This window comes from Lentinus tigrinus (assembly GCF_003813185.1).
Source record: "Lentinus tigrinus ALCF2SS1-7 unplaced genomic scaffold L226scaffold_17, whole genome shotgun sequence".
Classification (NCBI taxonomy): Eukaryota; Fungi; Basidiomycota; class Agaricomycetes; order Polyporales; family Polyporaceae; genus Lentinus; species Lentinus tigrinus.
Window position 1 is genome coordinate 43,542 of NW_027137926.1, and position 25,442 is coordinate 68,983.

The 25,442-nt window shown below is 55.7% G+C and overlaps 6 protein-coding genes across 6 annotated transcripts; 4 read left to right on the plus strand and 2 right to left on the minus strand.

The window, feature by feature from the left end:
* The first annotated feature begins 2,956 nt into the window (after positions 1–2,956).
* L226DRAFT_510190 (uncharacterized protein) lies at positions 2,957–9,878 on the plus strand. The gene is made up of 14 exons (XM_067678249.1): positions 2,957–3,065; positions 3,119–3,489; positions 3,542–4,351; positions 4,401–4,463; positions 4,517–4,867; positions 4,925–6,175; positions 6,228–7,405; positions 7,460–7,539; positions 7,599–8,053; positions 8,108–8,350; positions 8,404–8,559; positions 8,616–8,784; positions 8,842–9,667; positions 9,724–9,878. Exons 2-14 carry the CDS (start codon positions 3,352–3,354, stop codon positions 9,752–9,754), a joined length of 5,751 nt encoding a protein of 1,916 aa, XP_067534016.1. The 5' UTR covers positions 2,957–3,065; positions 3,119–3,351; the 3' UTR covers positions 9,755–9,878.
* A 189-nt stretch (positions 9,879–10,067) lies between these two features.
* L226DRAFT_613965 (ATP12-domain-containing protein) lies at positions 10,068–11,510 on the plus strand. The gene is made up of 6 exons (XM_067686570.1): positions 10,068–10,222; positions 10,283–10,491; positions 10,541–10,641; positions 10,695–10,888; positions 10,948–11,091; positions 11,146–11,510. Exons 1-6 carry the CDS (start codon positions 10,081–10,083, stop codon positions 11,214–11,216), a joined length of 861 nt encoding a protein of 286 aa, XP_067534017.1. The 5' UTR covers positions 10,068–10,080; the 3' UTR covers positions 11,217–11,510.
* A 376-nt stretch (positions 11,511–11,886) lies between these two features.
* Positions 11,887–13,123, plus strand: L226DRAFT_465170 (ferrochelatase; the record flags this gene model as incomplete). The annotated part of the gene is made up of 4 exons (XM_067675901.1): positions 11,887–11,913; positions 11,969–12,427; positions 12,488–12,856; positions 12,917–13,123. 4 exons carry the CDS (start codon positions 11,887–11,889, stop codon positions 13,121–13,123), a joined length of 1,062 nt encoding a protein of 353 aa, XP_067534018.1.
* A 551-nt stretch (positions 13,124–13,674) lies between these two features.
* L226DRAFT_488582 (uncharacterized protein) lies at positions 13,675–15,691 on the minus strand (the record flags this gene model as incomplete). The annotated part of the gene is made up of 2 exons (XM_067677241.1): positions 15,571–15,691; positions 13,675–15,510 (listed from the first exon to the last, which is right to left on the minus strand). A coding segment is annotated over exon 2 (1,554 nt), but the record flags the coding sequence as incomplete, so codon positions are not given.
* Positions 15,692–15,931: 240 nt separating this feature from the next.
* L226DRAFT_583962 (uncharacterized protein) lies at positions 15,932–20,069 on the plus strand (the record flags this gene model as incomplete). Its single annotated transcript, XM_067685562.1, has 16 exons — positions 15,932–16,579; positions 16,629–16,715; positions 16,766–16,860; positions 16,917–17,042; positions 17,094–17,263; positions 17,313–17,338; positions 17,390–17,481; positions 17,539–17,669; positions 17,727–17,901; positions 17,956–18,084; positions 18,141–18,540; positions 18,597–18,698; positions 18,754–19,254; positions 19,307–19,385; positions 19,444–19,580; positions 19,638–20,069. 16 exons carry the CDS (start codon positions 15,932–15,934, stop codon positions 19,971–19,973), a joined length of 3,234 nt encoding a protein of 1,077 aa, XP_067534020.1. The 3' UTR covers positions 19,974–20,069.
* L226DRAFT_536133 (uncharacterized protein) lies at positions 20,028–24,840 on the minus strand. Its single transcript, XM_067681048.1, has 13 exons — positions 24,529–24,840; positions 23,817–24,344; positions 23,565–23,739; positions 23,317–23,501; positions 23,026–23,240; positions 22,744–22,927; positions 22,493–22,601; positions 22,249–22,433; positions 22,085–22,195; positions 21,783–22,025; positions 21,334–21,697; positions 20,686–21,269; positions 20,028–20,633 (listed from the first exon to the last, which is right to left on the minus strand). The coding sequence occupies exons 1-13, from the start codon at positions 24,814–24,816 to the stop codon at positions 20,166–20,168; spliced, it is 3,639 nt and encodes a 1,212-aa protein (XP_067534021.1). The 5' UTR covers positions 24,817–24,840; the 3' UTR covers positions 20,028–20,165.
* Between the last annotated feature and the right edge of the window lie 602 nt (positions 24,841–25,442).

A 25,442-nucleotide genomic window follows, 5' to 3' on the forward strand; every position in this document is an offset into this window, starting at 1 on the left:
TGACAGTGATCTGTTAAAGCTCAAGTTGTTGCTATGGCCGACGATATATACACCACGCAAGAAGTTTGAGCCTGAGCCACGGACGAGAGGAAAGGTACAATGGGCGTGTGACGCTATGGAGCAGGTCGTGAAGAAGGCTCAGGATGTCGTAAGGAAAGGAGAGGCACAACGGACCTTCTTTCGGTCTTATGGGAGACATCGGCCAACTTACTGCATTATAGTTGCCAATCGCTGCCTACGTCCCGGTAGCATACGACGAGGAGACCAGGACCGCCACTCGCATGCTAGAATCCATCAGCGCGCACGACACGCGCAAGTCCACCTCCCACCCCCTCCGACATTCCATACTCAACCTCGTTCGCGCCGTTGGTGAGCTCCGCAGCTCCCCGTCCTTGTCAGCGTCCGCGTCTGCCGCCACTGCTCCTATGTCTCCTCCGCCACAACTCACCCCAGTCATCAACGTCCCTGCACCTTCATTAGACCAAGTCACCGCTGCCCTCACCAAGCCTCACACCCATGTCGTTACCCGTCAATCATTAAATGCGTCCGAATCACACCCTGAAGAAGTACGTAACGGGGCGCACTACCTCCTGACATCGCTCACCCTGTTCACGACGCACGAGCCATGCATCATGTGCAGCATGGCGCTCCTTCACTCGCGCGTGAAGGAAGTCTTCTACCTGATCCCGATGGCGAAGACGGGCATGTGGGAGTGTGACGTGCGTCCCGAGGCTGAAAGGCGTGAACCATCGGTACGTGGTCAATGTGTGGAAACCTAGCGAGATGGGTGACTGGGCGGAAGCGAACCGGCTTAGGGTGTTGTGCTGACCGAACGGGAATGGCGCAGTGAACGCCGTATCCCGATGCTTGAAAATCCGTATGTCCGCCGTGCGTACGATGCGCAAAAGCAACGATTGGGGCATGCGACCTCTCCATGGGTCATGCAATTGTCCTATGTGGCCATGCGCTGCTTCGCCGGTCCCCTGATAGGCATATCACGGTTACGTAGGCGAGCAAGGTTGGTGAATTGTGGCAGATGAGGCCGGGCAGTATGCGTGTGCAGGTGGATTCGATCTCATCGAGCAGGTCCCTCGACTTCTTGCGGAGTCATTGTGTGGACGGAAACGTCGTACCAAAGCATCATATTGTCGTTGCGCCCCTAGATCAGGAGCTCATCGAAGCGGCCTCACGGAGATTGGAGTCCCAGGGGTCAGCTTGAAGCGTGTACTGTTCAATTTGCTACAAATAACTGCTGACGTGCACGGAGCAACATCAATTGACAGCAGTCTGACGATGTCGTAGATGGTTCCCCGCTTAATGCAACATGGAAAGCATCCCGATAGCATGTAAATATAAGATGGAGGACTTCGTCATTGAGGTCCAGGGAATTGTCGATATATCGTACCTTCCGACCGAGTATCCCATCGGTGGTGGTTAAGGCAGGGTCTGCCACGCATGTTCCCACGGACCGCATGGAGAGGTCCAGACTTCACTAGGTCGCCTTTGGGCGTTTGCCTTCTGCCTCTTGCCTCCTCATGCTCCTCGTCCATAAGCTGCCCATCTCTGACTCTTAAACCGATGGCAAATCAACGCCAGCATCGTCAATGTCTTCGCGCTAACAAAGCACGCGTTCCCACAAAGAACCATGGTCGGACCAGGTGCATACCCCAAAGCCTCCGTTCGCGACAGCAAACCGGCCAAGCGATGGTACAGAGGGTACGGAAAGAGGGAAAGGGAAGAGTAAAACAACGGTCAGTACTCAAGTGGATGTTTTTGTTCTGTTGGATTATGCGTCTGGGGGAGGGCCCTAGACAACCGTGTACGAGAGCTGAGTGTGGACGGGAAGTATGCATTCTGTGACTTGTCTTGTGCATTTCGCCATGGCTCCGGATCTGGATGCGGCACCTCCACTAAAAATCCTCGATATACGTCAATGGGTCTTCTGCACCATGCTATGCCGCGTGCACCGCCGTCTGGGTCTCGTTCAAAACTTACCAGCCAGACCCATCCATGTGCCTTGCCGTGGCCTCACGGATCCCAAGTGCAGCACCTGAAATACAAGACCATCTCCAGATAAACTTGGCAGGAGACCAGTACGCTCGAGAGCAAGCGCGACCTTCCTTCGGTGAGTCGCTCTGATACATGAAAGGCGTTCTTCTAGTCTCAGCCTGGTCGCAACTGCGCATACATGCGAGTGCCGCTGCACAGTCCAGGTTGTAGTGAGCACCGGTTTGCGGCATGTTGTCGTCGAAAGTTTGATGACTGCAACTATGTGGAGAGTGCCAAGGCATCGAGAGCGCCACGTGTGAGGTACGTCCTTCACTATTAGCAGCCTCATTCGCCATCTCATGGTCCTTCTATGTTCTCCCTTGCTTCTGGGCAAAACGACCCCACTGTTGCCGCCTGACCAACTTGTCATAGTACGACGGTCGTTGACCATGATTGCTTGTATGCGGTCCCGTTAAAATGACATTTCCTCTTCAATAACGTTCGATATTGAATGCTGTACTCGCCCAGTACCGGCAATGGCTATTTCATCGCATGGTGGACAGGTGAGTCAATATATACAATCACTTGTACCAGGGTGTGCCTGACATTCGCACTCAGTGCTCGTTAGCTCCATACATGCAGCCACGGTGAGGCAGCTGTCATCCAGCAGCAGGCACGCCCGTCACATGTGCTTCGCTGTTCACCTCCTCACATTCGGGTGGCGTTCAGCTCGCATTTTCTTAATCTCGTCACCGTCCAAGCATGTGTTGTCCCCGTCCATCTGGAGCGTCTTGCTATAGCTCCCGGGCGGACATGCAACCGGTGCTAGGTCGGGTTTTGCGACCCCGTCACCCTTCCCCATCTTCTGGGTCGCGTGTTTGGCACAATCACCGGTTCGATCGGCATCCCGACGTCAATCAACGCTACGTCTGGAGTCGGGCCCAGGTCGGAACTCGCTACTCAACGCCCAATATGCGGTGCTTCGGGCAATACCTATTCATTGCGCTGAGCACGGGGTCCGCATTTGCGCCCTGGGCGCGAGTAGCGGGCATCTACCTTGCTACTGAAGCCAACCGGTATGTTCATGGACGTCTTCCGACGGTACATGCATAGTAATGACCAATCGTAGGGTCTTCTCGTTCTCAAAGTCCGAAGGTATAGTTACGACGTAGAAACCTCTAACTCCGCTCAATATGCAGTGTCCCAGTGCCGGACCCCCTACCTGTCAAGAGCCAAAGCGCACAAGTGCACTTCAGGTTGGCCTGGGTTGCGGAACTAAGTTGAGGAAGGGCATATGATGTGTGCATGTCTCTGGACATAAAAGCAAGCTTGTGACAAGTGAAGCACACCCACCAGCTCACCATGGCCGCTGCACCTCTTCCGACGTACGCTCGCTTTATTGTGCTTGACCCGGATGAAGACGACGCCTTCTACACATACCCCAACTATGTCGATAATGATGCTCGATCCGACTACTCCTATACTATCTCCATATACCGGGTATGGCCCGCTTCTCGTTTGAATGCTGTTGTTGCTGATGACGACTGATTAGGGACTGAAATATGGACAAACCGTTGACAATTTCAAGGACGACGGGGGCCGGTATGTCTTCCTCGGTAAGGACAGCAGCAACCAGTTCATGCGGGAGGAAGACTTCAAGAACCGATTCGTCGACCAAGCCCTCAGGAAGGATTTCGACAGGGTCCAAGCCGGCGATTCGGCGCTCTTCCCCATCTGGACCGCCAACGGACAGCCCGTTCCCGTTCAGCGCAACTACGTGCTCGACATCAAGAAGGGGGAGACCTTTGAAGCATGGGCTACTAGAATGAAGGAGTCCTGGGTGGCCATATACCAGTCCGCCGGAAAATTCACCGCGTCGTTCAATGTCTACGCTCGCTTCTTCCAACCCGCGTCTTACGATGGGTTCGAGCTCGTGTTCACCCCGTCCGAGAACGAAGTGTTGCTCTCGCAGGACGATCTCAAGAAGTATGTTGCGGCTGTCATGACTGGAGATGATGGGCCGAAGTATCCCTTCCGCGTCCTCACGTACAACGCCGCTCAGCAAGCGGGGCTCGTCCTCTTGAGCTCCTCGTTCTACGGTTTCTACCATACTTGGATCTCCGCAGCGAACTTCGAGCGGGTCTTCAAGATGCGCCTTGGTGCAGACCCGATCGCCAGGCCCTGGCCCAGAGACGTCGCTGCTGCCACCGTGGTGGACAAGAAGCTGAAGACGGCTGTGGGGGCCGGCGATGGAATCCAGACCTCGACACTTGTCACCGCGGACAAGATTGACGCGGCCAACAGCATGCGTCGCATGGCGACTTCGCAGAAGACCGTCATGGGCGACGTGAGCGCAACTGAGGTTTGTGTTTGTCTCATGTCCTGTTCAAAACCATTGACGCATTGGCTAGGTTGCTGCGATGTTGTGGCCCGCGAACACGCTCGACGCAGACCGCAAGCCCTCTGATGCTGAAGTATGTCGCCGTGTCTTGCTCATGCCGATGTGTTCTGAACACTGTTTCATAAGTGGCTTCATCGAAGCGCGTTCCACTTCGGAGGGCTTGGAGACAAGGCAGACTACGGCACATCGCAGTGTCGAGCGAACCTTGTCTTTGGCACTGGGGAGTGCAACACCGATATGATCCGCGGAGAGAACGCCGTCTCCACCCTCGCCAGCCTCTGTGTCGACTCCGATGGCGGCACCCTCATCACCCAAAACATCGTCAAGGGGAATGTCCGCCGCCGCATGATCGACGGGTCTTACGCCAGCGTTCCTATCGAGCCTTGCATGGAAGCCCAGCGCGCTGCGGATAAGGGCAGCCTCCTATGGCTCTGCATGAACCTCAAGTATCAATTCACGATGATGTATAAGGACTGGGTAAGCCCGCTGCTCCCAAGTTGGTGTTTAACGAAATCTGATGCTTGTGTGTTCCAGAATATCAATTTCAATAGCAAGACTGAGTACGACCCTTTTAGCCGTTACCTACCGTTCCGAGTTGAAGCTCGGCTGGACGATAATATTCTAGCTGACTTCGTCAAGGAGCATGCAGACGAGGCATGTCAGCCTCCGAAGAAAAGACCTGCTCTCGCTCTCGCTGTTCCCAATGCTGTTCGCTCGCTGGGTCAAGTTCCCGCGCCTGTTGCAAAGGCCCTTCTCTCTTCTACTGGCTCTGCTGCATCAAACCCATCCCCGACTTCCGCCTCCACAACCCTCCCGTCCGTAACGCCTGCTCCTGCCGCCCTCGCCCATCGCGCTAATGCAGCAATCCATCTACGGGCGGTTGCCTCAGGAGCGTCCTCCGTAGATGTCCACGGTGTCAAGATCAACTCTCCGACGGTACTTCTTCATGTCGAGTCGGAAGATGACGCGCAGGCGACCTCTTCTCCCGACGGCTTGGCCGCTTCCATCTCCGATGCAACATCTGCTCTCGCGCGGCCCACCGGTACCATCTTAGCGGCTCTCGCCGTCCCTCCGGAGGGTTTCACGCTCGTGGGTGACGTCAACCTCTTCGGTGTCCAGGGACTTGCGGCGAAGATGTACAGCTGGCACGGCCCTGTCCCGCCCAATGTGGTCGTTGGGGCTGATGCCCCGATATATGATCAGGCCGTCGTCGACGGCGACTTCAAGCTGTCGAACGTTCTGCCGAAGCTTCAGTCCACACCCTTCGACAAGATTGTTCTCCACAACGTGACATTCACCCATCAGAACTACCTCTTCGATACCACCAAACCCATTGGGTGGGACTTCGGCGCCGACTACACCATCGATCCTTCGTCCGGGATGCTGTACGATGTGCTGCGGACGGTATTGAAGGTGCAGGAGCCGACGTTGCATCTTGACGCAGGGTTAGGCCTCAGGCAGGACTGGAACACAGCGCTCAAGCTGTCGAGCTTCACGCTGTCGGGCACGTTCCCCGGCCTCCAGGCGAAGATCTGCGATGGGCTCATGCTCACGTCCGTCGGTGCGGAGCTCCTCGGGATACGGAGCATGGAGATGGAGCCGCGACCGCACTCGGTCATCGACTTCGGCTTTGGGGTGTTTGGCACCCTCGCTGTCTCTGTTCCTAGTTCCATTACCCCGCTCGAGTTGGATTACCGCATTTGTGAGATTGGAGGAGTCATACAGCTCGTTGCTGATCTCAAAGGCAAGGTGTGGAGGGATCCGCTGGGCATTAAAGGGCTCGTGGTACGTATCAATGAGTCTATGTCTTATGCACTTCGCTGACTTCATCTCACAGCTGAACGATGTCTGCTTCACATCGGATATCGTCTCGAGCTCTCCCATGAAGTCTTTGGACTTCCAGGTCTCAGCAACGTTCCAGAACAGGTTCACCGCTGCCGTCTTCACTGGATCTTACGCGGCCGGTGCGGCGTTCTCGCTTTCCGCAGTATTCACCGACTTTGATCTCACGTCTGTCTTCGACATCTTCGAGTCGCTCACAAGCACGTCTCTCGCGATGCCAGACGTCGACGTGAAGATTGGGTCTGCGTCTATCACTGTCGCGTCAGGCACTGGCCTCACGATCGACCTTCAGGACGTTGAGGTCGAGGGCCATACTGCAGCGGACGCGACTCTGATCATCTCCGCCGCTGGCGTTACGATACGCGGGGATGTTACCAGCAGCGACGCGATCACCTTTGGCGAGGTTGAGCTGAAGAGTGCGTTCGTGGAGGTCACGCTGCAGAAGGGCGCAGAAGGCTCGAGCGTCGCGCTCGGAGGCGAGATCGAGTTTGAAGGACTCGTGCTCGACGCCATCGTCCATCTATACAAGGGAACAGACAACAAGACACAGTGGACTGCTTATGCCTCACTCACGGCTCCTGGTGACACTTTGAGCTTCTCCAAGCTCGTTCCGGCACTTGAGGGCTCGTTTCTCGACCTCGCGCTCTCGCAGGTGGTCTTTGTCGCAGCCTCTCAGGACGACCCATTCGTTCCGAGCGTGGTCAGCACGTCGTACGCGTTCCGCCAGGGTGTCCAACTCTGCGCCATCCTTTCTCCCATCGCTCCCCTCGACTCTCTGCTGCGCTCGTCCGGCCCGACGAGCGGTCTCACCCTCAGCGCTGGCTGGTCGAAGGCCACTGGATTCCAACTTGATGTCAGGATGCCCGAGACATCCGTTGTCCACTTTGGACGTGGCATTGTGAGCGACCCGTTCACGCTGCGCATCCAACTCGGCGAAGCCGAGCCGAGTCTACTCCTCATCGCTGGATTAAAGGTCCCCGTACAGCCAAAGGGTCAGGTACTCGACTTCCACATGTCCCTTGGTATCAGCCCAATCGAGGCGAGCGCGACGGCTCAGATGGATGGCTACTGGATCGATCCTTTTGGTATCGGGCAGGCGGTCAAGATTGGGCCCAACGTCGCTCTCTCTATCGACATCATCTTCGCACAGTTCTTGACCACAGGGACACCGAGGTAAGTCTCCATCGTCAATGACCGCGCTCTGAAACTGACTGATATCACGTACAGCGGGTTCGGTATTGTCGGCGGACTTGCTATTGGGAAAGCGAGTGCCTCCTTCGCAATGGAGATTAACGAGGATCCCATGCGTAAGTCCTCATCCCCTCATTTCTCATGTATCGAACTGACTGATATTGGCTTCATCCAGGCGAAGTCCTCAGCGCCGAAGTCAAGAATCTTGACGTGAACGACGTTGTCTCCTTCGCCAACGTCGTTACTGGTCTCTCCATCTCACAGCCGCCCGACTTCCTCGACTTCGAAGACGTCAAGTTGTACATATGTCCAAACCCAACAACCATCGGTACCATTGCTTATCCTCAAGGCTTTTCGTTCCAAGCTGCGATGACAGTATTCGGGAAGCACGCGGATATTGCCTGCGCTGTCGGATCCGATCAAGTGACCATCAAAGGAGGAGTGGACAACTTCGTCCTGGGGCCACTGGTCTTGCGCGGCATCGACGAACCCCGTGCTACTGTCGACGTCTCTATTGGTCCCAAGTTGCAGCACATCCTCGTCGACGGCTCAGTGACGTTTTTCGACAAGGAGACGGACCTGCACGTTGAGGTGCAGGTGATGCCCTCACCCATCTTCACCTGCCAGACGGTGCGGAGTGTCACTCAATCCAACCTACATCATTGCTCACTGACATTTTCGCAGCGTTTGATGTTCACAGAGCTTCTGCTCTTTGACCTGGATCTGAAGCTGGTTGGAGCGCTGTCACTCAAGACGCTCGAGAACGCCGACTTTGAGTTCTACGCGGACATGGAGCAACATATCCTGGAGTACGTTCGTGATCAGGTCGATACCCAATTCAGTACTGCGTGCGCGGCGGCCAACGAAGGCTTCGAGACCGCGCAGAGGAATCTCCAGGACGCTAAGGCAGTCGTGAAGAAGAAGATCGTATGTCATTGACTTCCTACGTTCGCTGCATGCGCGTTAATTTCGATGTCCAGGATGACGCTCAGGCGGACCTGGATAAAGCTGAGAAGGCTTGGGATACGAAGCGCGACAAAGTGACAACCGACTCGAACAATACGATCAATGCGTATAATAGGCAGATCGAGATCCTCCAGAAGAATGTCGCGACAGCCCAGCGCAACTACGATATCGTATGCCTTCTTCTTGATTTGTCCCTTGCTCTCGCGCTGACTCACTGTGTCTGAAGGCTATGGCGAATGCTCGGGCAGCGCTGCAGAAGGCGAACAACGATCGCGCCGCCGCCTTGAAGGACGCCCAGCTGAAGTTGGAGAACGCCAAGAAGTCTGCGGCCGACGCTATAAGGAATGCTGAGAACAACGTCAAGAATGCTGAGGACAAGATGAACCGTGACTTTGGTATGTAAGGCGGCGTGAGTATGATGCGACTCTGCGTTGGCTAATAATCGGGGCCAGGCAATGCGGAGAGGTCCATCCAAGACGCACAGAATAAGGTCAATAGCCTCCAATCGCAGATCAACTCCGCGCAGCATGACCTTGACCACGCCAAGTGGTACGACAAGGTGAAGCTGGGGCTCAAGCTCGCAGGTCTCAAGACCGCGAAGGTGACCGCAGATGGGGTGCTCGATGCCGCCAAGGCTGTTGTTCACAGCGCTGGCTACATTGCCGACGAGACCGCTCTCAATGCAGCGAAGGCCGCCCTCACAGTCGCGCAGAACGCCGCGCCCGGAACGATCGCTGCCGCGCAGGGATCTCTGGAGGCCGTTGACAAGGCTACTGCCGCTAGCGTTACTGCGGCGGAGAGGACAGTCGAGGCCACGGAGAAGGGGAGCGAGTTCGTCGCGCTTCAGGGTGCCCAGGCAGCGTTGTCCGCCTACAAGTCTGCCAACGACGCTGTGTTCAAGGCGGCGACGGACGCGATCAACGAGCTGACGTCTTGTGCCGAGTACATCGCGTTTCAGGCGGCCCAGGGTGCGCTGGCCACGGCGAAGGCGGCGACTTCCTCCCTCGATGGGCTACAGCATGCTCTCGATGTTGCGCAGTCAGGAGAGGAGCTCGCGCTCAACATCGGCAAGTACATCGCCGACCACGCAACGGGCCTTGTCGACATCCAGAGGATCGAGCTGTCGGGGTCTCTTCGGGGCATGATTGGGGTGAAGGGCGATGTGAGCAAGCCCTTTGTTGCCCACGTTGAGTATGTCCTGGCTGGACATATGGGGACGTACGACGGGCAACTGGACCTTCGCGAGACGGCGGCGTTCATTACGGAGATATTCAAAGAGTAAGTCTATTGAATCCTTGTCTTAATCAGTGATATTTACTGTGCCTTCATTCTAGGATGTGGAGCAAGGTCTCAAGCGTCGTTTGATAGTCAGGGTGCACACCTGCCAGCAGGCTTGTATCAGTGCTGAATGGAGACTTGAACTCGGAGCTGTAACTTTCGTGATATCATGTACTAGTATTCGACATATGAATTTTGATCTACCTCCCGCATGTTTTTGGATACGAGATGAGTCCGGTCACACTGCCAGTAGTGTTGTTGCAACGCGGACTCATAGCGAGGAGCCTTGGAGGAGGGTACGGTGTTCAACTAATAGACGCCTTGACCCGGAGGGTGGGGTCACGTGCCGGAAAGGTTCCTCACGCGAAATGGACTCCGAAAGAGCCGGACCGCTGTCCGCTGTCTGCTCATCCATGTTCCGCCACGCTGCTCGCTCTCTCACTCCTCTCCTTCGACCCTCTGTCGCCAGGAATCTGCCTGTACGACGAGCGATATGTCTGAGAAGGACGTATGCAACAGTTCCGGACTCTGGGCCGGCAGTGACAGCCACCAACCGTACGTACAGGCGGAGCAACCGCTCAGTGGTGTAAGCTAACGCGTAAACTGACTTGCTAGGTGCTGAGGCAACGCTCAAACGGTTCTGGAAAAACGTCGACATAGAAAAGCGGGATGGAGGCTATGCGGTCACGCTTGACAAGAGACCACTCAAAACACCGTCCGGAAAACGTCTCATCGTCCCTCCCGAAAAGAGACTTGTCGCAGCGTTGATCGCGTCGGAATGGGAGAACCAGCAGACGCTCTTGAAACCACATGCCCTGCCCATGGTACGTCGCGTTTGCATCTTAATTGTCTTCATACCCACGCTCGCCGTAGACGTCATTAGCGTCAAGAGCACTGGACGCGTTTGAGGACGAGGCGACCTGCGCCGAGGTCCGCGCACAATTGCTCAAGTATTTTGAGACGGACACTGTCTGGTATGTTCAGTCTCTGTCCCCTAAATTCATGTGGTCCTCATCCAATGGGATAGCTACCATGCAGACAGTCCCGAAGTCCTCGTGAAGCTGCAAGAAACGCATTGGAAGCCTATCCTTGACTGGGCCAGGTCGACATTCAATGTCGACATTGGGGTGTCAGACTCCTTCCTGGTGCCTTCTCAACCGCCGGAGACAATCAAGAAATTCGACGAAGTGCTTTCCAAATTCTCTCCGTGGGAGATGGCTGGTACGTCTACGTCTCATGTCCTGCGGAGTTCAGGGAGCCTCACTTATGGGGCTATATAGCCATGGAACGAGCCACGTACACCTCCAAGTCCTTCCTGATCGCACTTGCGCTCGTCATGCGTCACATAGATGTCGATCAAGCCGCGCACGCCGCTCACGTAGAAGTGAACAGCCAGATAGAGCGGTGGGGAGAGGTAGAAGATAGTACGTTGTTTCCTTTCTCCTTTACGTCCCTCATTTGACAGTTGTGCTACGCAGGCCACGACGTAGATTACCATGACATCCGGCGGCAGCTTGGGAGCGCCTCTTGTCTTCTTGCAGACTACTGAGGCCTCCTCGCCAGTCACCCGGTCGGCGATCGTACGTAGCTGGGTAGCTTTTTCTGGAGGGACCTTTGGCAGGCTATCATCGCCTTTCATGGGCTTGTACACCTCAGCCTTGGTGGTACAATGAACCCCGAATGTACTGAGGGATTGAAGCTATCAGGACGCGGGAATCTAACACCCATGTATGTTGTTACGGTACTTACGCACGCCGGAGGCCGGACGTCCTGTAGGCCGCCGGAGGGACGCGTACATAAGATCGCGATACTAATGTGGCTGCATTACGTAATTCTAATCGACATAGTTGTTTGCGAGTTTAGCAAGCTGTGTACTTGACGTGGGCTACTTACACGTCGTACACTCACACGAAATGCTTCCCCTCCCATTGGACTCTCCCACCACCTCCTCATATATTGCCCGCCTCGTCTCCTGCGGCTCCGAGACGACCCCCAGACGACCACCATGGCTGCCCACATACGGCGCACGACCGCGCTGACCCGCTCTTTCACGCGTTCGCTGGCGACCCTGAATAATGCGCCACCAGCTGGGAAGAGGTAAGCTTTTCGGACTACTTTGTTGGTGTGACCGCCTCATTGACGTACATGCAGCCCGACAGGTATGTTTCAACGTTGTTGAGGTTGCACGGAGGACTCACGCGGGGAGTGAAGCAATTGTGATGTTGAACATGGGCGGACCATCCACGGTGAGTGCACCTATCCCTCGCGCACGTTGCACAAGGTGCGAGCGAACGCATATAGGTACCCGAGACGCACGATTTCCTCAAGAACCTCTTCTCGGACCGCGACCTCATGGTACTGCCGTTCCAGTCGATCCTGGCACCCATCATCGCAAAACGGCGCACGCCGCAAATCGAGAAACAGTACGAAGACATTGGCGGCGGCTCCCCCATCCTGCGCTACACGAAGATTCAGGGAGAGCGCATGGCTGCACTGCTCGACGAATTGCATCCTGCCACGGCGCCGCACAAGAGCTACGTCGCGTTCCGGTACGCACGTCCTCTCACGGACGAGACGGCCCGGCAGATGAAGGCCGACGGTGTGAAACGCGCGGTTGCGTTCACACAGTACCCGCAGTACAGCTGCAGCACGACGGGCAGCAGCCTCAACGAAATATACAGGCGCGGCAAGGCGGGCGAGGCGGGAGACGTTGAATGGAGTGTCATTGACCGGTGGGGTACTCACCCGGGCTTTATCGAGGTATGTCCGTCGGTTAGGTCCATGAGAGTGTGCTTCTGAAGCCTAGATCTGTGTACGCAGGCCGTTGCGCAGAACATTGAGCGCGCCCTTGAGAAGTTCCCTGCGGAGAAGAGGTCTGACGTCGTCCTCCTATTCTCTGCGCACTCGCTGCCCATGTCAGTCGTCAACCGGGGCGACCCCTACATTCTCGAAGTTTCAGCCTCGGTCTCTGCTGTCATGGATCGCCTGGGGCATAAGAACCCATACCGGCTCGTCTGGCAGTCGCAGGTTGGACCGTCGGCGTGGATGGGGATGCAGACAGGCGAAGCTCTCAAGGGCCTCGCACGCCTAGGGAAGAAGCAGGTCGTCCTTGTACCAATTGCGTTCACGAGCGACCACATCGAGACGCTCTACGAGCTCGATCTCGAGTATGCGAAGGAGGCACGTGAGGTATGTTGTCGTTTTCCCAGCAACAGTGGAGTGAAAGAAAAGCTGACAAGTGGTACCCAGCATGGCATGGATGTGCAACGAGCAGAGTCCCTAAACGATTCTCCGGTGTTCATCCGTGCACTCGCAGATCTCGCTGCATCGCACTTGAGGGACTACGCAAGCGGGAAGTGCGGCCCTGCTAGCATCCAGATGGGCCTGCGGTGTCCAGGCTGCACGAACGCAACGTGCGGGGCGCAGAAGGCGTGGTTTGCTCGTGCGGGAGCATGACATAGTAGTGTGTTGTTTGGCATGTTCTATGTGTATCCGCTATCGTATCTTGGTACCTGTATCCTACTGCTCCATCGTATTCAACATCCCCGTGGGCTCTTGTACTGCAGGCATTGAAATTGGCCACGCTCTAAACCTTTTTCTGACTATGTGAGTAGATCGTCGAATCATGCTACGTACATAACTCAAACAGTCGCGATGACACTAGATATTCACATCAATCTGACTCTAACCCGACCGGACGTCGCGACTATGAGTGTGCCGCCCGAGTCCTTTGCGACTCCTTCCGACGAGTCACGAAGCCATAACCTCCTCCCAAAGGTGCACACGAGTCTATCTTTGGCTGGTTCCTCGTCAAATCCCGCAACGGACACAGACGCTCCCAGCGTCGCGTTGCCTCTGCCAGGAAGACCCCCTTGTGGCAGCAATACCGCATTGCAGCGGTAACTGCTCGGCCCCTTGAACGGGATAGCATCCCAACTGTAGGTCTGTCCATCGACCTGGATAACATACGAGGTGCCGTCCTCGATCGTGGTAAGGGCGAACTGCACAATGGCGTACTCTCCAAGAAGACCCTCCGGCGTGCAGAGAGCCGTTCGCTCCCCATTCCTTTGAATGGACATATTCGCAGTCCCGTGAATCATCAGAGTCTGCGGGGCCCAAGTAAAGCCTGGGATATCGAGTCTGACGCCAGGGAAAGTGATGATACCAGGATCAACGCTGCCGAGACCCAGGAGTAGTGCCTTCATCCTTTCAGCGTGACTAGGGAGAGCAACAAGCTCTGCCGCATCCACACCAACAAGGCCGGAGATTGCAAGCGTCTCGTCCTCAGATTTGCTCGTACTTCGCCACTTCAGAGCTCGTGCAACCTGGGCGAGGGTGAATGGTTGCGGTCGTACGCCGCCCCTCTCCCGGTACGTGGTTAAGCGGTGGAGTTCCATTCCAAGGGAGGGCATCAATGGATCATCCATGATCTCCTCCGTCGCAGGGATGAGCTCCTCGATCCTCGTAATCCCATCGGAGAACTCGAAGTTCAAGTTACAGGCGAGCATCGCTTCCTGCAGGGTCCACAGCCGTTGCGCCCAACCCGATGTGAGAACACGTACGGCTTTCTCTTCTATTGCCGCATCGCTCCGGCAGGCTCGAATACCTGCGTCCAGGACCAGCACCTCGGCAGCTTCTCCGTACGTCCGCGCCATTAGCCCGATCGCACGTTTGCGGGTGTTCCGTTCCGCGGGTATGCAGAGAGAATCCATCCAGAAAGCTCCGCTCGGTACCAGGGCCCGCACCATGGGAGCGATGCGTTCGACTTGACAGAGAGGAAGGCCCTTCTCGGTGACGCTGCCAAGTCCGTCCACCCACACATGAGAGATGGCGACATAAGGGACATCGGAGGCTGCTCTGATGGTGAGGTTGGCCCCAACTGGAACTACCACGGGAATGACTCCAAAATCCAGCAGAGCGTGAACATCCTCTAATGGGACTGAGATATGGGCACAAGTACAGGAGGGGTGCACATGCTTGTTCTGGTAGCGGAGAACATCGACGTTGTTGACACCACAATTACGGTCGGTACACTGCCGATGTTCGTCTGCACTTCCGCGAATGAAAGGTGGGAGTGTGCTCGCGTACCCCAGTGCGCTCAGGCCATAGCTATCAATCACGGAGACGGTGAAGGGACACCATCCGTTTGCGCTCATCCGCGCGCGGATCGAACTCATGCCTTTCATAGAAAATAGGTTGAATAGGAATGGGGCAGGGGATGGAGGGCGATATTGGAGAGGAAAGATATTCGGTACCGAAAGCAAGGCGTAGGCCATTGCAGCCGACGTACATAAGATCCCTGACATGACTTCGGCGCTGAGACCTGCATGTCGGAACGTATCAAGATCGGGATGGACAAGCTTGCTGGTTAGGAGAGAGTTGGCGGTGAAGAGGGCCGAGTAAGCGCGTGCTGCCCATGGACGGCATTGTTCGCCCAGCCCGTGTCGCCGAATGCGATATCGCCAGTCCCGCAACAGAACGGACAGGTTGTCGAGGCTGAAACGCGTCTCGCCATCATCTAAGCGAGACAGCAGAAAATGTTCAGGGATCTTGATACACATCGTAGCCTCCAGGAGGCCGAAGGTCAAGCAGCTCTGCTCCAATGTGGCGAATTCTCGAGCAGACGGACGAGATGCCTCCGAGGTATCAACACCACGTATGCGTATGTACTGCTCAAGAGGGACGAGGGGTTATCCATCGTGCTTCCCTCCGAGCCACACGCAGTCGCTGAAGATGTAACGACGGTTGGTTGGGGAAAACGGTGGATGGAGATCAGTGTGCCTTGACGCAAAGTCGATATACGAAGGAGGGTATCCTTGACCGCCGAACAACCCTTCGGGTGCCTGGATGCCCACGGAAAGTACTCAGTCGTTGGACATACAAGCCGAAACAATATGATTTACCACTGTCGTTTGGGCATCACCCTCTATTGCAGCTTCTATGTGCACATGAGCCAGTACTAGGCAGTGAGGTTCTCCGATGTTTGTACTGTAACAGTATTGGCTGGAAGCCTAGGTAGCAGGTATCAAAGGAGGAGGTGTAGTTAAAACTTTGAAGAGACATCGGACTCGGAACTTCAGAACGGCTTGCCAAGAGACACGTGACAGACGCGTGACAGACGCGTTACTGGGTGACACGCCGATCGCGTATTGGGGTGGCCTTCAAGCGCCACATAGAAGTTGTCCCTGTCCATCGCCTGCACTCTCTCTTGCTTGGTTGTCGTCTTGGCTTACACTGTCTTGAGTACAGAGGAAGCAAAATAACATGAGTACGCAGGCGACTCTATCCTCGTACTTCTCTCAGGGCACCAGCTCCGGTCCTTCTAGTACGCCAAATGGCAAGACGGGCGGAAGGGGCAAGAGAGGAAGCACTCCTATAGACCTCACAGTCGAATCTGATGATGAAAGGTCGTCTCCGCCACGCAAGAGGCAAAGGACAACGAGCGGTTTTTTCCGTTCAAAGCAGTCTGCCCCGTCGTCACCGGAGCCTGCCACGCGAGCTGCGAACAGCGCCAGACATGCTGAACAATGGCGGTTTGACCCTGCGTCTCCCACCAAGTCTTCTCGGTCTGTAGACGACGAGGAGATGCAACGGAGTGTGCATGAGAGGGCTAAGAGGATCTTGTTGGGAGGGGACAACATATTCAATCGGAGGAACCACTCGGATGATGCACGACCTCCGCCAGAAGGAGATAATCTTACGGGGGACGGGGATTCGCAGTCAGAGGAGGAGAATGATGCTGAGAAGAAGTTCGGTGAGCTCATGGAGATGTTTTCGGGTGCTGGTACGAAGAAGGGCAGGGCCACAGCCAAGAAGGCGAAACCACCTGCGGCAGGTCCTAGTCGCACGAGGAGCCAGAAGGTGGAAGAAATCGGTCCGAGTGGGCAGACCTACACACCGTTCGAACTCCAAGTACGTGTCGCTATAGAGTGTAGTTACGCATCTGTTGACCTTTTCGTAGGTACGAGAATTGAAAGCGAAACACCCAGGCATGGTGCTTATGATTCAGTCTGGCTACAAGATGCTGTTCTTCGAGGAGGATGCCAAGGTCTGTCATGACTCACTTGGGATCTGGCGTACGACTTGACATGTCCTCAGATTGCTGCGAAAGAGCTTGGGATGGTATGCTTCCCGAAGCGAAACCTCTTGACGGCCATGATACCCTTGCATCGGCGAGACGTGCACCTCAAGAAGTACGCCGCCAGTCCATGATTCCAACCATTACTCAGACTGACTGTCATGCCAATAGGTTGTTGTCCCAGGGGTACAAAGTTGGTATCGTCGAACAGACCGAGACTGCGGCGCTGAAGAAGGTCAGCGACAACCGCAATGAGCTCTTCGCGCGAGAAGTGACCCACCTCTACACTGCTGCAACGTATGGTCCTGTAAGTCTCTGATGTATAACGCTTCTAACCTCTTCCCCCAGGTACGTGGATGATATGAACACAACTGATGAAATGGATCCGAACTCCGCACCGCCGTTGATGTGCTTGCTAGAAGAACCACGAGGGGGCATGGGCACCGATGAACGTGTCCTGATTGCAATGGTTTCGATATCTCCAAGCACAGGTGACGTCGTATGGGATGAATTTGAAGGTCAGGCTAGACTATGCGAATGGACTTTACAGACTGACGGGTCACACAGATAACCACATGCGCACAGAGTTAGAGGTCGGCGAAAGTGCTACTTCTGATGCCAGGAACCTGCTAATATAATCACAGACGAGAATGGTACACACCAAACCATTTGAACTCCTCTTGCCTGCTAAGAAACTCAGTACCGCTACAGAGAAGATGATCAAGTACTTCACGGAGTGCGTTGCTTTTGACGGGGTAGCGCATGGAACATACTCAGTAACCTTGCCATCTAGGCACTCGCATACTGAACACCGTGTTCGGATAGAACGCTTTTCGAAGCAGATGGCGTATACGGATGCATTCGCATTGCTCTCCAAATTCTACACAGAGAAGCATGCAATGGCGTCGGAGAGCTTCAGGAATGGTTCGTTCTCGTCTCCAAACCCAGACTGAAAGACGGCAGATTTACCCGCGTCCACAGGCGACCTCATGGCTGCAGTAACAGACTTTTCCAAGCTGGTAGTCATCACCTTGGCGCATTCGCTGAAGTACCTCACCGCGTTCAACGTGGCCGACGCTCTACGAGAGACCCGCTTCTTCGCCAAGTTTACCGAAAGGACACACATGCTGCTCAACGCGAATACACTCACCAACCTGTAAGGACGCCGGCCCTTCGGCGTGGTCTAGACTCACAAAGTACATATTCCCAGAGAAATCTACCGTAATGACACAGATTATACCACCAAAGGGTCACTCATGTGGATCCTCGACCGGACGTCCACCAAGTTCGGTGCACGCCTCCTGCGAAGTTGGGTCGGGAAGCCTCTGATAGACCCCTGGTAGGTCCCTCCGCTCCTACCGTCTCCACCTCTTCCTCACCCTACTCTACTTGCAGCGCACTCCGCGAACGCACTGAAGCAGTAGAAGAGATCCTATTAAACAGGTCACCCAAGCTCACCCAGTTGCGAGAATTGCTCCGCCGCCTTCCCGACCTTGCGCGAGGCCTGTGCCGCATCCAATACGGGAAATGTACGCCACAGGAACTCGTCACGCTGCTCAAGGCATTCCATCGGGTCGCAACCACGTTTGCATACCCCCATGCAAGCCAGGCGTCCCAGTCAGCGAGTCTGAAGTCGAAGCTGCTGGTGGGGCTCATGGACGCCCTTCCCAAGCTGAAAGACCCGGTGAAGGAGCTATGCGAGACCATCATCTTCAAGGAGGCCGAAGCAGGACGTGAGGACACGATGTGGATGGATGTCGAGGACAGGTACCCCACAGTAGACTCGTTGATGGTGGTAAGACATAGTCTGGAAGACGCTGCGCCAGCAGAGCATTAACGAAAAGAGCCTAGGCGATTTCAGTGGTCGAGTCAAACCTCCAGGAGGAGTTGAAGCGTATCCGCAAGGCCATCAAGAAGCCCGCGCTCAAGTACACAGAATGGAATGGTGAAGAGGTGAGAGGATTCCGCAGGCCGTTCAGTGCACGAAAGGCACTGATGCACGAGCCAGTACGTTGTTGAGATAGACAAGAGTGAACGCCGCGATATTCCGCCGACCTGGACACTGCTATCAAGCACGAAGTACAAGCGGCGATACCACACACCAGAAGTCCGCACGATGCTGCAAGAACGAGCGCAACACAAGGAAGCACTCTCCGCTGAAGCCCACAAAGCCTTCCTCTCCTTCCTCAACGAAATCGTCGACAAGCATTACGCGTTGCTCCGAGACGCCGTCAATAAGCTCGCCGTCACAGACTGCCTGTTCAGCCTCGCACAGGTTGCCGCACAAGAGGGATACTGCCGGCCAGAGTTTGTGGAGCGGAAGGAGGGCGGCGAGGACGTGCTCGAAATTGTGATGGGTCGTCATCCTATGATCGAGGCTCTGCGTACAGATCCGTTCGTGCCGAACTCCTTGAAGATGGGTGGTGGCGACTCGAGACACAAGATTATCACGGGACCGAACATGGGCGGGAAAAGTTCCGCTGTGCGGATGACAGCTTTGTGCGCGATTGTAAGTCATGGCTGAGCAATGATTGTGGGAGTACTAAATACTCATTTCGCAGATGGCACAAGTCGGATCGTACGTACCTGCTCAGTCAATGAGGCTATCTCTGTTGGACGGCGTGTTGACGCGGATGGGCGGTGAGTATCTCGTACTCCATCAGTCTGTAGCATATCATATTCATACATTTACTGGTAGCATCCGATGAGCTCTCTCGGGGCCGCTCGACCTTCATGGTGGAGATGCAAGAGACGAGTGACATCCTCCAGATGGCGACGCCCAAGACACTCGTTGTGCTCGATGAGCTTGGCAGAGGGACCTCCACATTCGACGGAGTAAGCTCCTGCATCTTCTGTGTGTCCTTGCTGGCTGACTAAAGCGTTGTATTCTAGATGGCCATCGCGGGAGCTGTGCTCCAGCACCTCGTCCAGGAGGTTAAATGCAAGACGCTCTTCATCACGCACTACCCGCAGGTTGCCACGGACCTAGAACGCATGTTTCCATCGGACGTGGGTAACATGCACATGGGCTTCACAGAGGAGACACGGATCGACGGCACCAGAGAAGTCACCTTCATGTACAGGCTGGAACGCGGACTCGTCACAGAGTCCTTCGGGGTCGAGTGCGCTCGTCTGGCCGGTCTTCCGGAGTCGGTGCTTCAAGTCGCTACCGGGAAGGCTGCGAGCATGAGGCAGGTCATTACGGAGCGGTTAAGGCGTACAAAGTGAGTGCAGGCTCTCAAACGTGGTCGTTCCATGGTCTCAAGTCCCACGCAGGTTGCGCAAATGCGCGCAAGTCGTCCGACAATGTCTTGCAAGCAGCGCTCACACTGTCGAGCGGCACTCGGCACTAAACGATCTGCGCAGTCTCCTGGAGTCAATACCAGCACTACCTATGAACGAACTATCTACATGGGACGGCTAGCCTGACTTGGCCTTCTTCGCCTTTTTGTGTTTCGCCTTTTTGGTACTCTCCGCCGCGTCAGCCTCCGGGTCGACGTCCGCATCCTCCGCTTTCCTCTTGGTAGCAGTAGCCTTAGCTTTCTCCTTGCTCTTGCCTGATGCTTTCGACCCCGCTTTGTCATCCTGTAATAGCTGAACGATTTGCTTGCACATCCCCTGCAGCCCGACGGACGTCTTGAAACGGTCGTTTGAAGCCAGAGTGTTCGCAAGTTCGGACCACTTGGAGGGTTCCCAAGCCGCGGAAGTCTCTGCGTCGTTCTGAACGACACGCTTCGTCTGGCGAGCGGCCACCAACGCGAGCTTAAGGATGTCCTTGGCCTGCGCAGGTTGGACTTGTATTGACCCAGAACACGCCTTGGAAAGCGTCTCGAGGATAGCTTTGCGGAGTTTTGGCACGAACGCCAGTACCTCTGCCTTACGGTCACCCTGTAAAGTCGTGAGCGCGTGACAGGACTCGCACTGAATACCGTACACGTACCAGTGCTGGCAGCTGATTGACCAGTGTCTGCAGGAGGTGGAAGGCTTGCATCTGCCGGTAGACGTTGAGCGCGTCTTCGGATGCCTTGACAAGGTCATCGCGGAGACCCCAAGCGGCTTGTGAATGCCTCTTGACAAAGTCGTCGAAGAACGCAGTATTCAGCTTGGACGATTTGCGAGCAACGAAGTCGTGCAGTGACTCCCGGTAGGCTTTCTGCACCGGCTCTACAGCACCGGCGTGCAGGAGGATCTTCGTCAAGTAGAGGCTGCACTGGCTCAGCGTCGTCAGCACGTCCGAAGTCGAAGCCTTCCTCGCGAGTTCGTGCAGCTCCTCGAGAGTCTTCGCCGCGTCCTCGGCCGCGACGGACGTCGGGACCTCCTTCGACTTGCCGATGCGGTTCCTGAGGATGCCCGTGGCCTTGTCGGCGAGCTGCTTCTCGTCAGGACCAGTACCGACGATCAGCTCAACGAGCGGCATGATGAGGCGGATGATCAAAGGGCTCGTCGGTTGTTTCCTGACGAAGGTGTCGATGAGGTCGAGCACACGGTTCTTGAAGTGCGTTGCCTCCCTCTGCGCGTCGACATCTGCCATGCAGCATGAGCACACAACACAAGCCAGATACGGGAAGAGCAACGCTTATATACTTGCCTTTTCTGTGCCCCTTCTCGGCAGCACGCGCCTTGAACGCCGCGGCGAGCTTGTCGTCGATGGCGAGCATCTGGTCGTCGTCCATCAGATCCTCCTCCGATTCGTCGTCGGAGTCGCCCGTCGCCGCTGAGATCCCGTTAACGCGCAGCGCTTCCTCGATCTTGCGCCGGAGTTCCAGGTCGGCCTCCTCGTCTGCCTCGTCCTCGTCCTCATCCTCGTCTTCTTCGCCCGCGGATGACGACGACGACGCAGACTCCTCGTCATCCTCTGCATCATCGTCTTCCACGCTGTCTTCGGCGTCTTCCATCTCCACGTCCTCGTCCTCGTCGGCCATAAGCTCTTCGGGGTCGCGGCGCTCCAATTGCTATGCGAAAACACCGAGGAAGATAAGCTACTGCCGCGCACACACATGCATCTACTGGGCGGGCCCAGGTGCGAAAAGAACTCACAGTGAGAATGAGATCAATCGTGCTCTCCTGCACCGAGCCCGATAGCAACGCAAAGACCTGATTGGCCGCGGCGCGCAGGTATGCCGTACCCTTCTCGAGGAAGCCGATGACGGTGTCGACGAGCACGTCGACCGGCTCGGGAAGTTCCTTGTCCTTGCCCTTGTCTTCGCCCATTGACTTGCGGCCCTTCTTCCCCTTCTTGTGCTCGGCGGGGAAAAGGCGCGAAGCACCGTCGATGCAGTTCTGCGGGAGATAGACTCTGTTTAGTCGCGGTACCGAGCAGGGTGACGTAGCGCACTCACCTCGAGCGGTTCTGGATCCGCGTCATCGTCATCGGCGCAGTAGATGTGCACCAGCGTGGCTGCGAGGAGAAGCTCGACTCCGCGTGCTTCCTCCCGACGGTCCTCGGATACCTGTATCAAGCTTTCAGCGTCCAGTGGTTACGCCGTTGACTGGAAGCACTCACGTCCTTGAGTCGTGATAGGATCTGACGGGCCTTCTGGCGCTGCTCTACCTCCTCCTCGTCAGGTTCGTTGAGCGGCCGAACATGCTTGGTATCCTCCTCAAGCTCCTCGATCGTCGCCAGCACCCGGGACACCCAGAACCTTCCGTCAGAGGCCACAGCAGCGACCTTGGTCGCCTTGCTATCTCCTGCCCACGACAGTGAGTCACCATCGCAACTTTATCGCAAGGCACGAACAGATAGATACCTTTGATAACAGCAGTTTGGGCAGTCAGATCGGCCAAGCACGCAAGCAGTCGCTCACGGCAGTTCTTCCGTAATTCCTCCGAGAATGCAGGACTGGGAACACTGCGCAGCTAAGGAGCGTGCAAGGAACGCGGCGTCAGTAATCTGCAATCTCCGTGCACGCACGCGCACGGGCAGGCGGGGGGGCAAGCGAGCGCACGTCCACCCCGAGGCCAGGGACGCGGGCAGAGAAGAAGTGCTATCTAAACTTACCGCGGTGATTGCTCCCTTCTCCGACTTCTTCGCGATGATGAACAGCCCGTGGACGGTGAGCCAGTCGAGGATCGTCTGTATCCACGCATCGCTTTTAGGGATCGCCCCGTTACGGATGAGCGCGCTGAGTTGGTCGATGATCCACGCGCGGCGGGTGTTGAGAGCCTGAATGTCTGCCTCCGCCCTGTGTGGCCACAAGAATAGTGCAAGATGGATCGATAGGGGATGATCAGCGACGCCCGAAACGGGATGCACGAGAGAAAGTGTGGCCGTTGTACGTACTCTGCAGAAGCGGACGGCTCTTCGTCGACCTGCTTGAGGAGGTACTCAATGTAGCTCTGAATCCCCTCGTTGTCCATTGACGTCAAGATCGACTCCACGGTCTTGGTCTTTGTGAGCTTGTCGAACTGGCGGCTGCCGTTAACGCCGGTGAGCTGAAGGATCAGCGAAAAGCCGATCTTGGGATTGCTCTTCACGACATTCTGAATGTCCGTCACCTGGAGGTATCGACATGAGATCAAGGATCATCTGAGATGGAGCCGCAGACAGAGATAGACTGTGCATCGAACGTACCACTTGCCTGGCAGCCTTGTGGAGATACCGGTCGCTATTGGAGAGGTGGTTGATCCACGACCGCATGAAGTTCCTCGTGAAGAGCATGGGCATGTCGTCCGCGCTGACACGAGGCAGCGCCTTTTGGAACACCTGGAAGCCCCAGTATTTCCGCTCTGGCGAAGACGTCGAAGCGAACAACGATTCTGTGGGATGCCGCATCTAGCATTAGCCTTGCCGAAGCACGCGCAGCGGGAAAGGCGACAAACCATCGACGACGATCCGGAAAAACTCTGGGAACGACCCCTTGGGCGCACCCTCTCTCTGCACCCCGGACTTTGGCAAGACCTGATCGAGAAGCATGTCCCAAACGAAGTGCACCTGCGGCTTCCATGATCCAGTCTTCGGCAGATCTGACTCCTCGTCCTCGTCTGCATCGGATTCCTATGTAGAACGCCGCAGATTAGCCATATTTGTGATGGGAACAAGATCAATCCTCCGAGGCGGGGGTCATGCTATACCTTCAAGATCCGCGCAATAGCGCTCAAATTCCCCGTACTGAGCAATTCAGGGTTCTTGAACGTCGGGGAAAGGTACTTCTTCCAGTCCCGAGATGGAAAGGCGGATTGCAGCCTCAACGTTAGTGCCACTTTCTCGGGTGTCCATATCTTAGACTCCGAGTATATTGCGGCGATTGTTGCGTCCAAAGCTTCGTCCTTCCAGGAAACGTCTGACTGGGCGAGGGCGTCCACCGCTAGACGGATCGACCACCATGCGCTCTCGCGCAGCCAAGACTTCTTCTCGCCAAGGGCTAGAAGCTGAACCAGCACTTCCTTGAAGCTAGAGAGGTCGGAGGCAGTGGTAGAAGAAGAGGGCAGCGTAGTATCGCGCAGGAGGAGACCGGACTGGATGACGGAGGTGAGACCGAACAAGCGAGCAAACAGAATGTCGCGTTCTTCCTGACCAGTCATGGAGCCCTGGGGCTTGGAAGAGTCCAATATGATCTGGACGATTTGGGAGCATGTCACGGTGTCGATCCGGGACAAGAGCTATATGCGGGACTAGTCAGCGAGTAGGCCATGAATTTGGGCATCACGATTGCCCTAGGTCACGCATGTTGCACTGAAGAGAGGTAGCAGGACGTGCAATTGCGAACCATTGTCGTTTGTTTACTCTACTGGTACGAAAGTGCGGACCTAGGACAAACGGCGTAACCGAGAACAAACTACACACCTCGGTCAATGCAACCGCGAAGCCAAGCCTACTGCTCTCCCTCGGACTCGCCAGACCCCGTATCAGCCGCCTGAGCGAGTAAGACACGTCCTGCGCGTTGAAAGCATCCAAGCCGTTCGACTTATTGCCCTCATCTTCGTCCTCGTTCTCGGATGTCTCTGGAGAGTCCTTTGGCACGAAGTTGGACTGGAAGTGCTCGAGAGAGGAGACTAGCTTGACAGACGCATCAAGACGCTCTTTCTTGCTGGCCGAGGAGAGATGCCAGAAGAGAGGAAGAGTGGTGGACATGGCGGTGGCTGCAGACCAGTCTCCGCCTTGCAGCCTGAGCCAAGTTCTCAAAAATTACTAGCGTGTCCCCAGATCTTGCACAAGCGCCGGCTGACCCCAGATCTTGCACAAGGGCTCTAGCCGTCTCAAAACTTCATAATAAAAAATAAAAACTATACAAATAGATACCGTAGCATCGTAAGAACGTGTTTGAGAAAAAACGGTGAAAAAACAATGAGTCCTGCGGCAGCTATGTATGAATCTATGAGCTGACTTACCTCGAGATCACCATAGGTCGCTTTCTCCCGAGCTTTTACCTCAACGTATCTCTCCGAGACTTCTCAGAGATAGTGTAGCGTATGCTTTGAACATGTTTCGTAATTTTCCGAGTCTCGGTGTGCTCCAGGAAGATGGTAAACAGCGAGAGACCCTGCGTTGAATCCCTCAGGCGCCCGTGTGCAGGTTCTAGGGTCAAACGACTGTTCCCCAGATCCTTGCTCTTCCTCTCATCCGTTTGCCACCAAAATTCATATACAGGTACATCGTAACATCTCCGAGATATCCCCAGAAAATGAAGCTAATCGGAGGACGGGGGACAGAGATATCGCCCAACATGTCCAACCTGTGCAAGATCTGGGGACACGCTA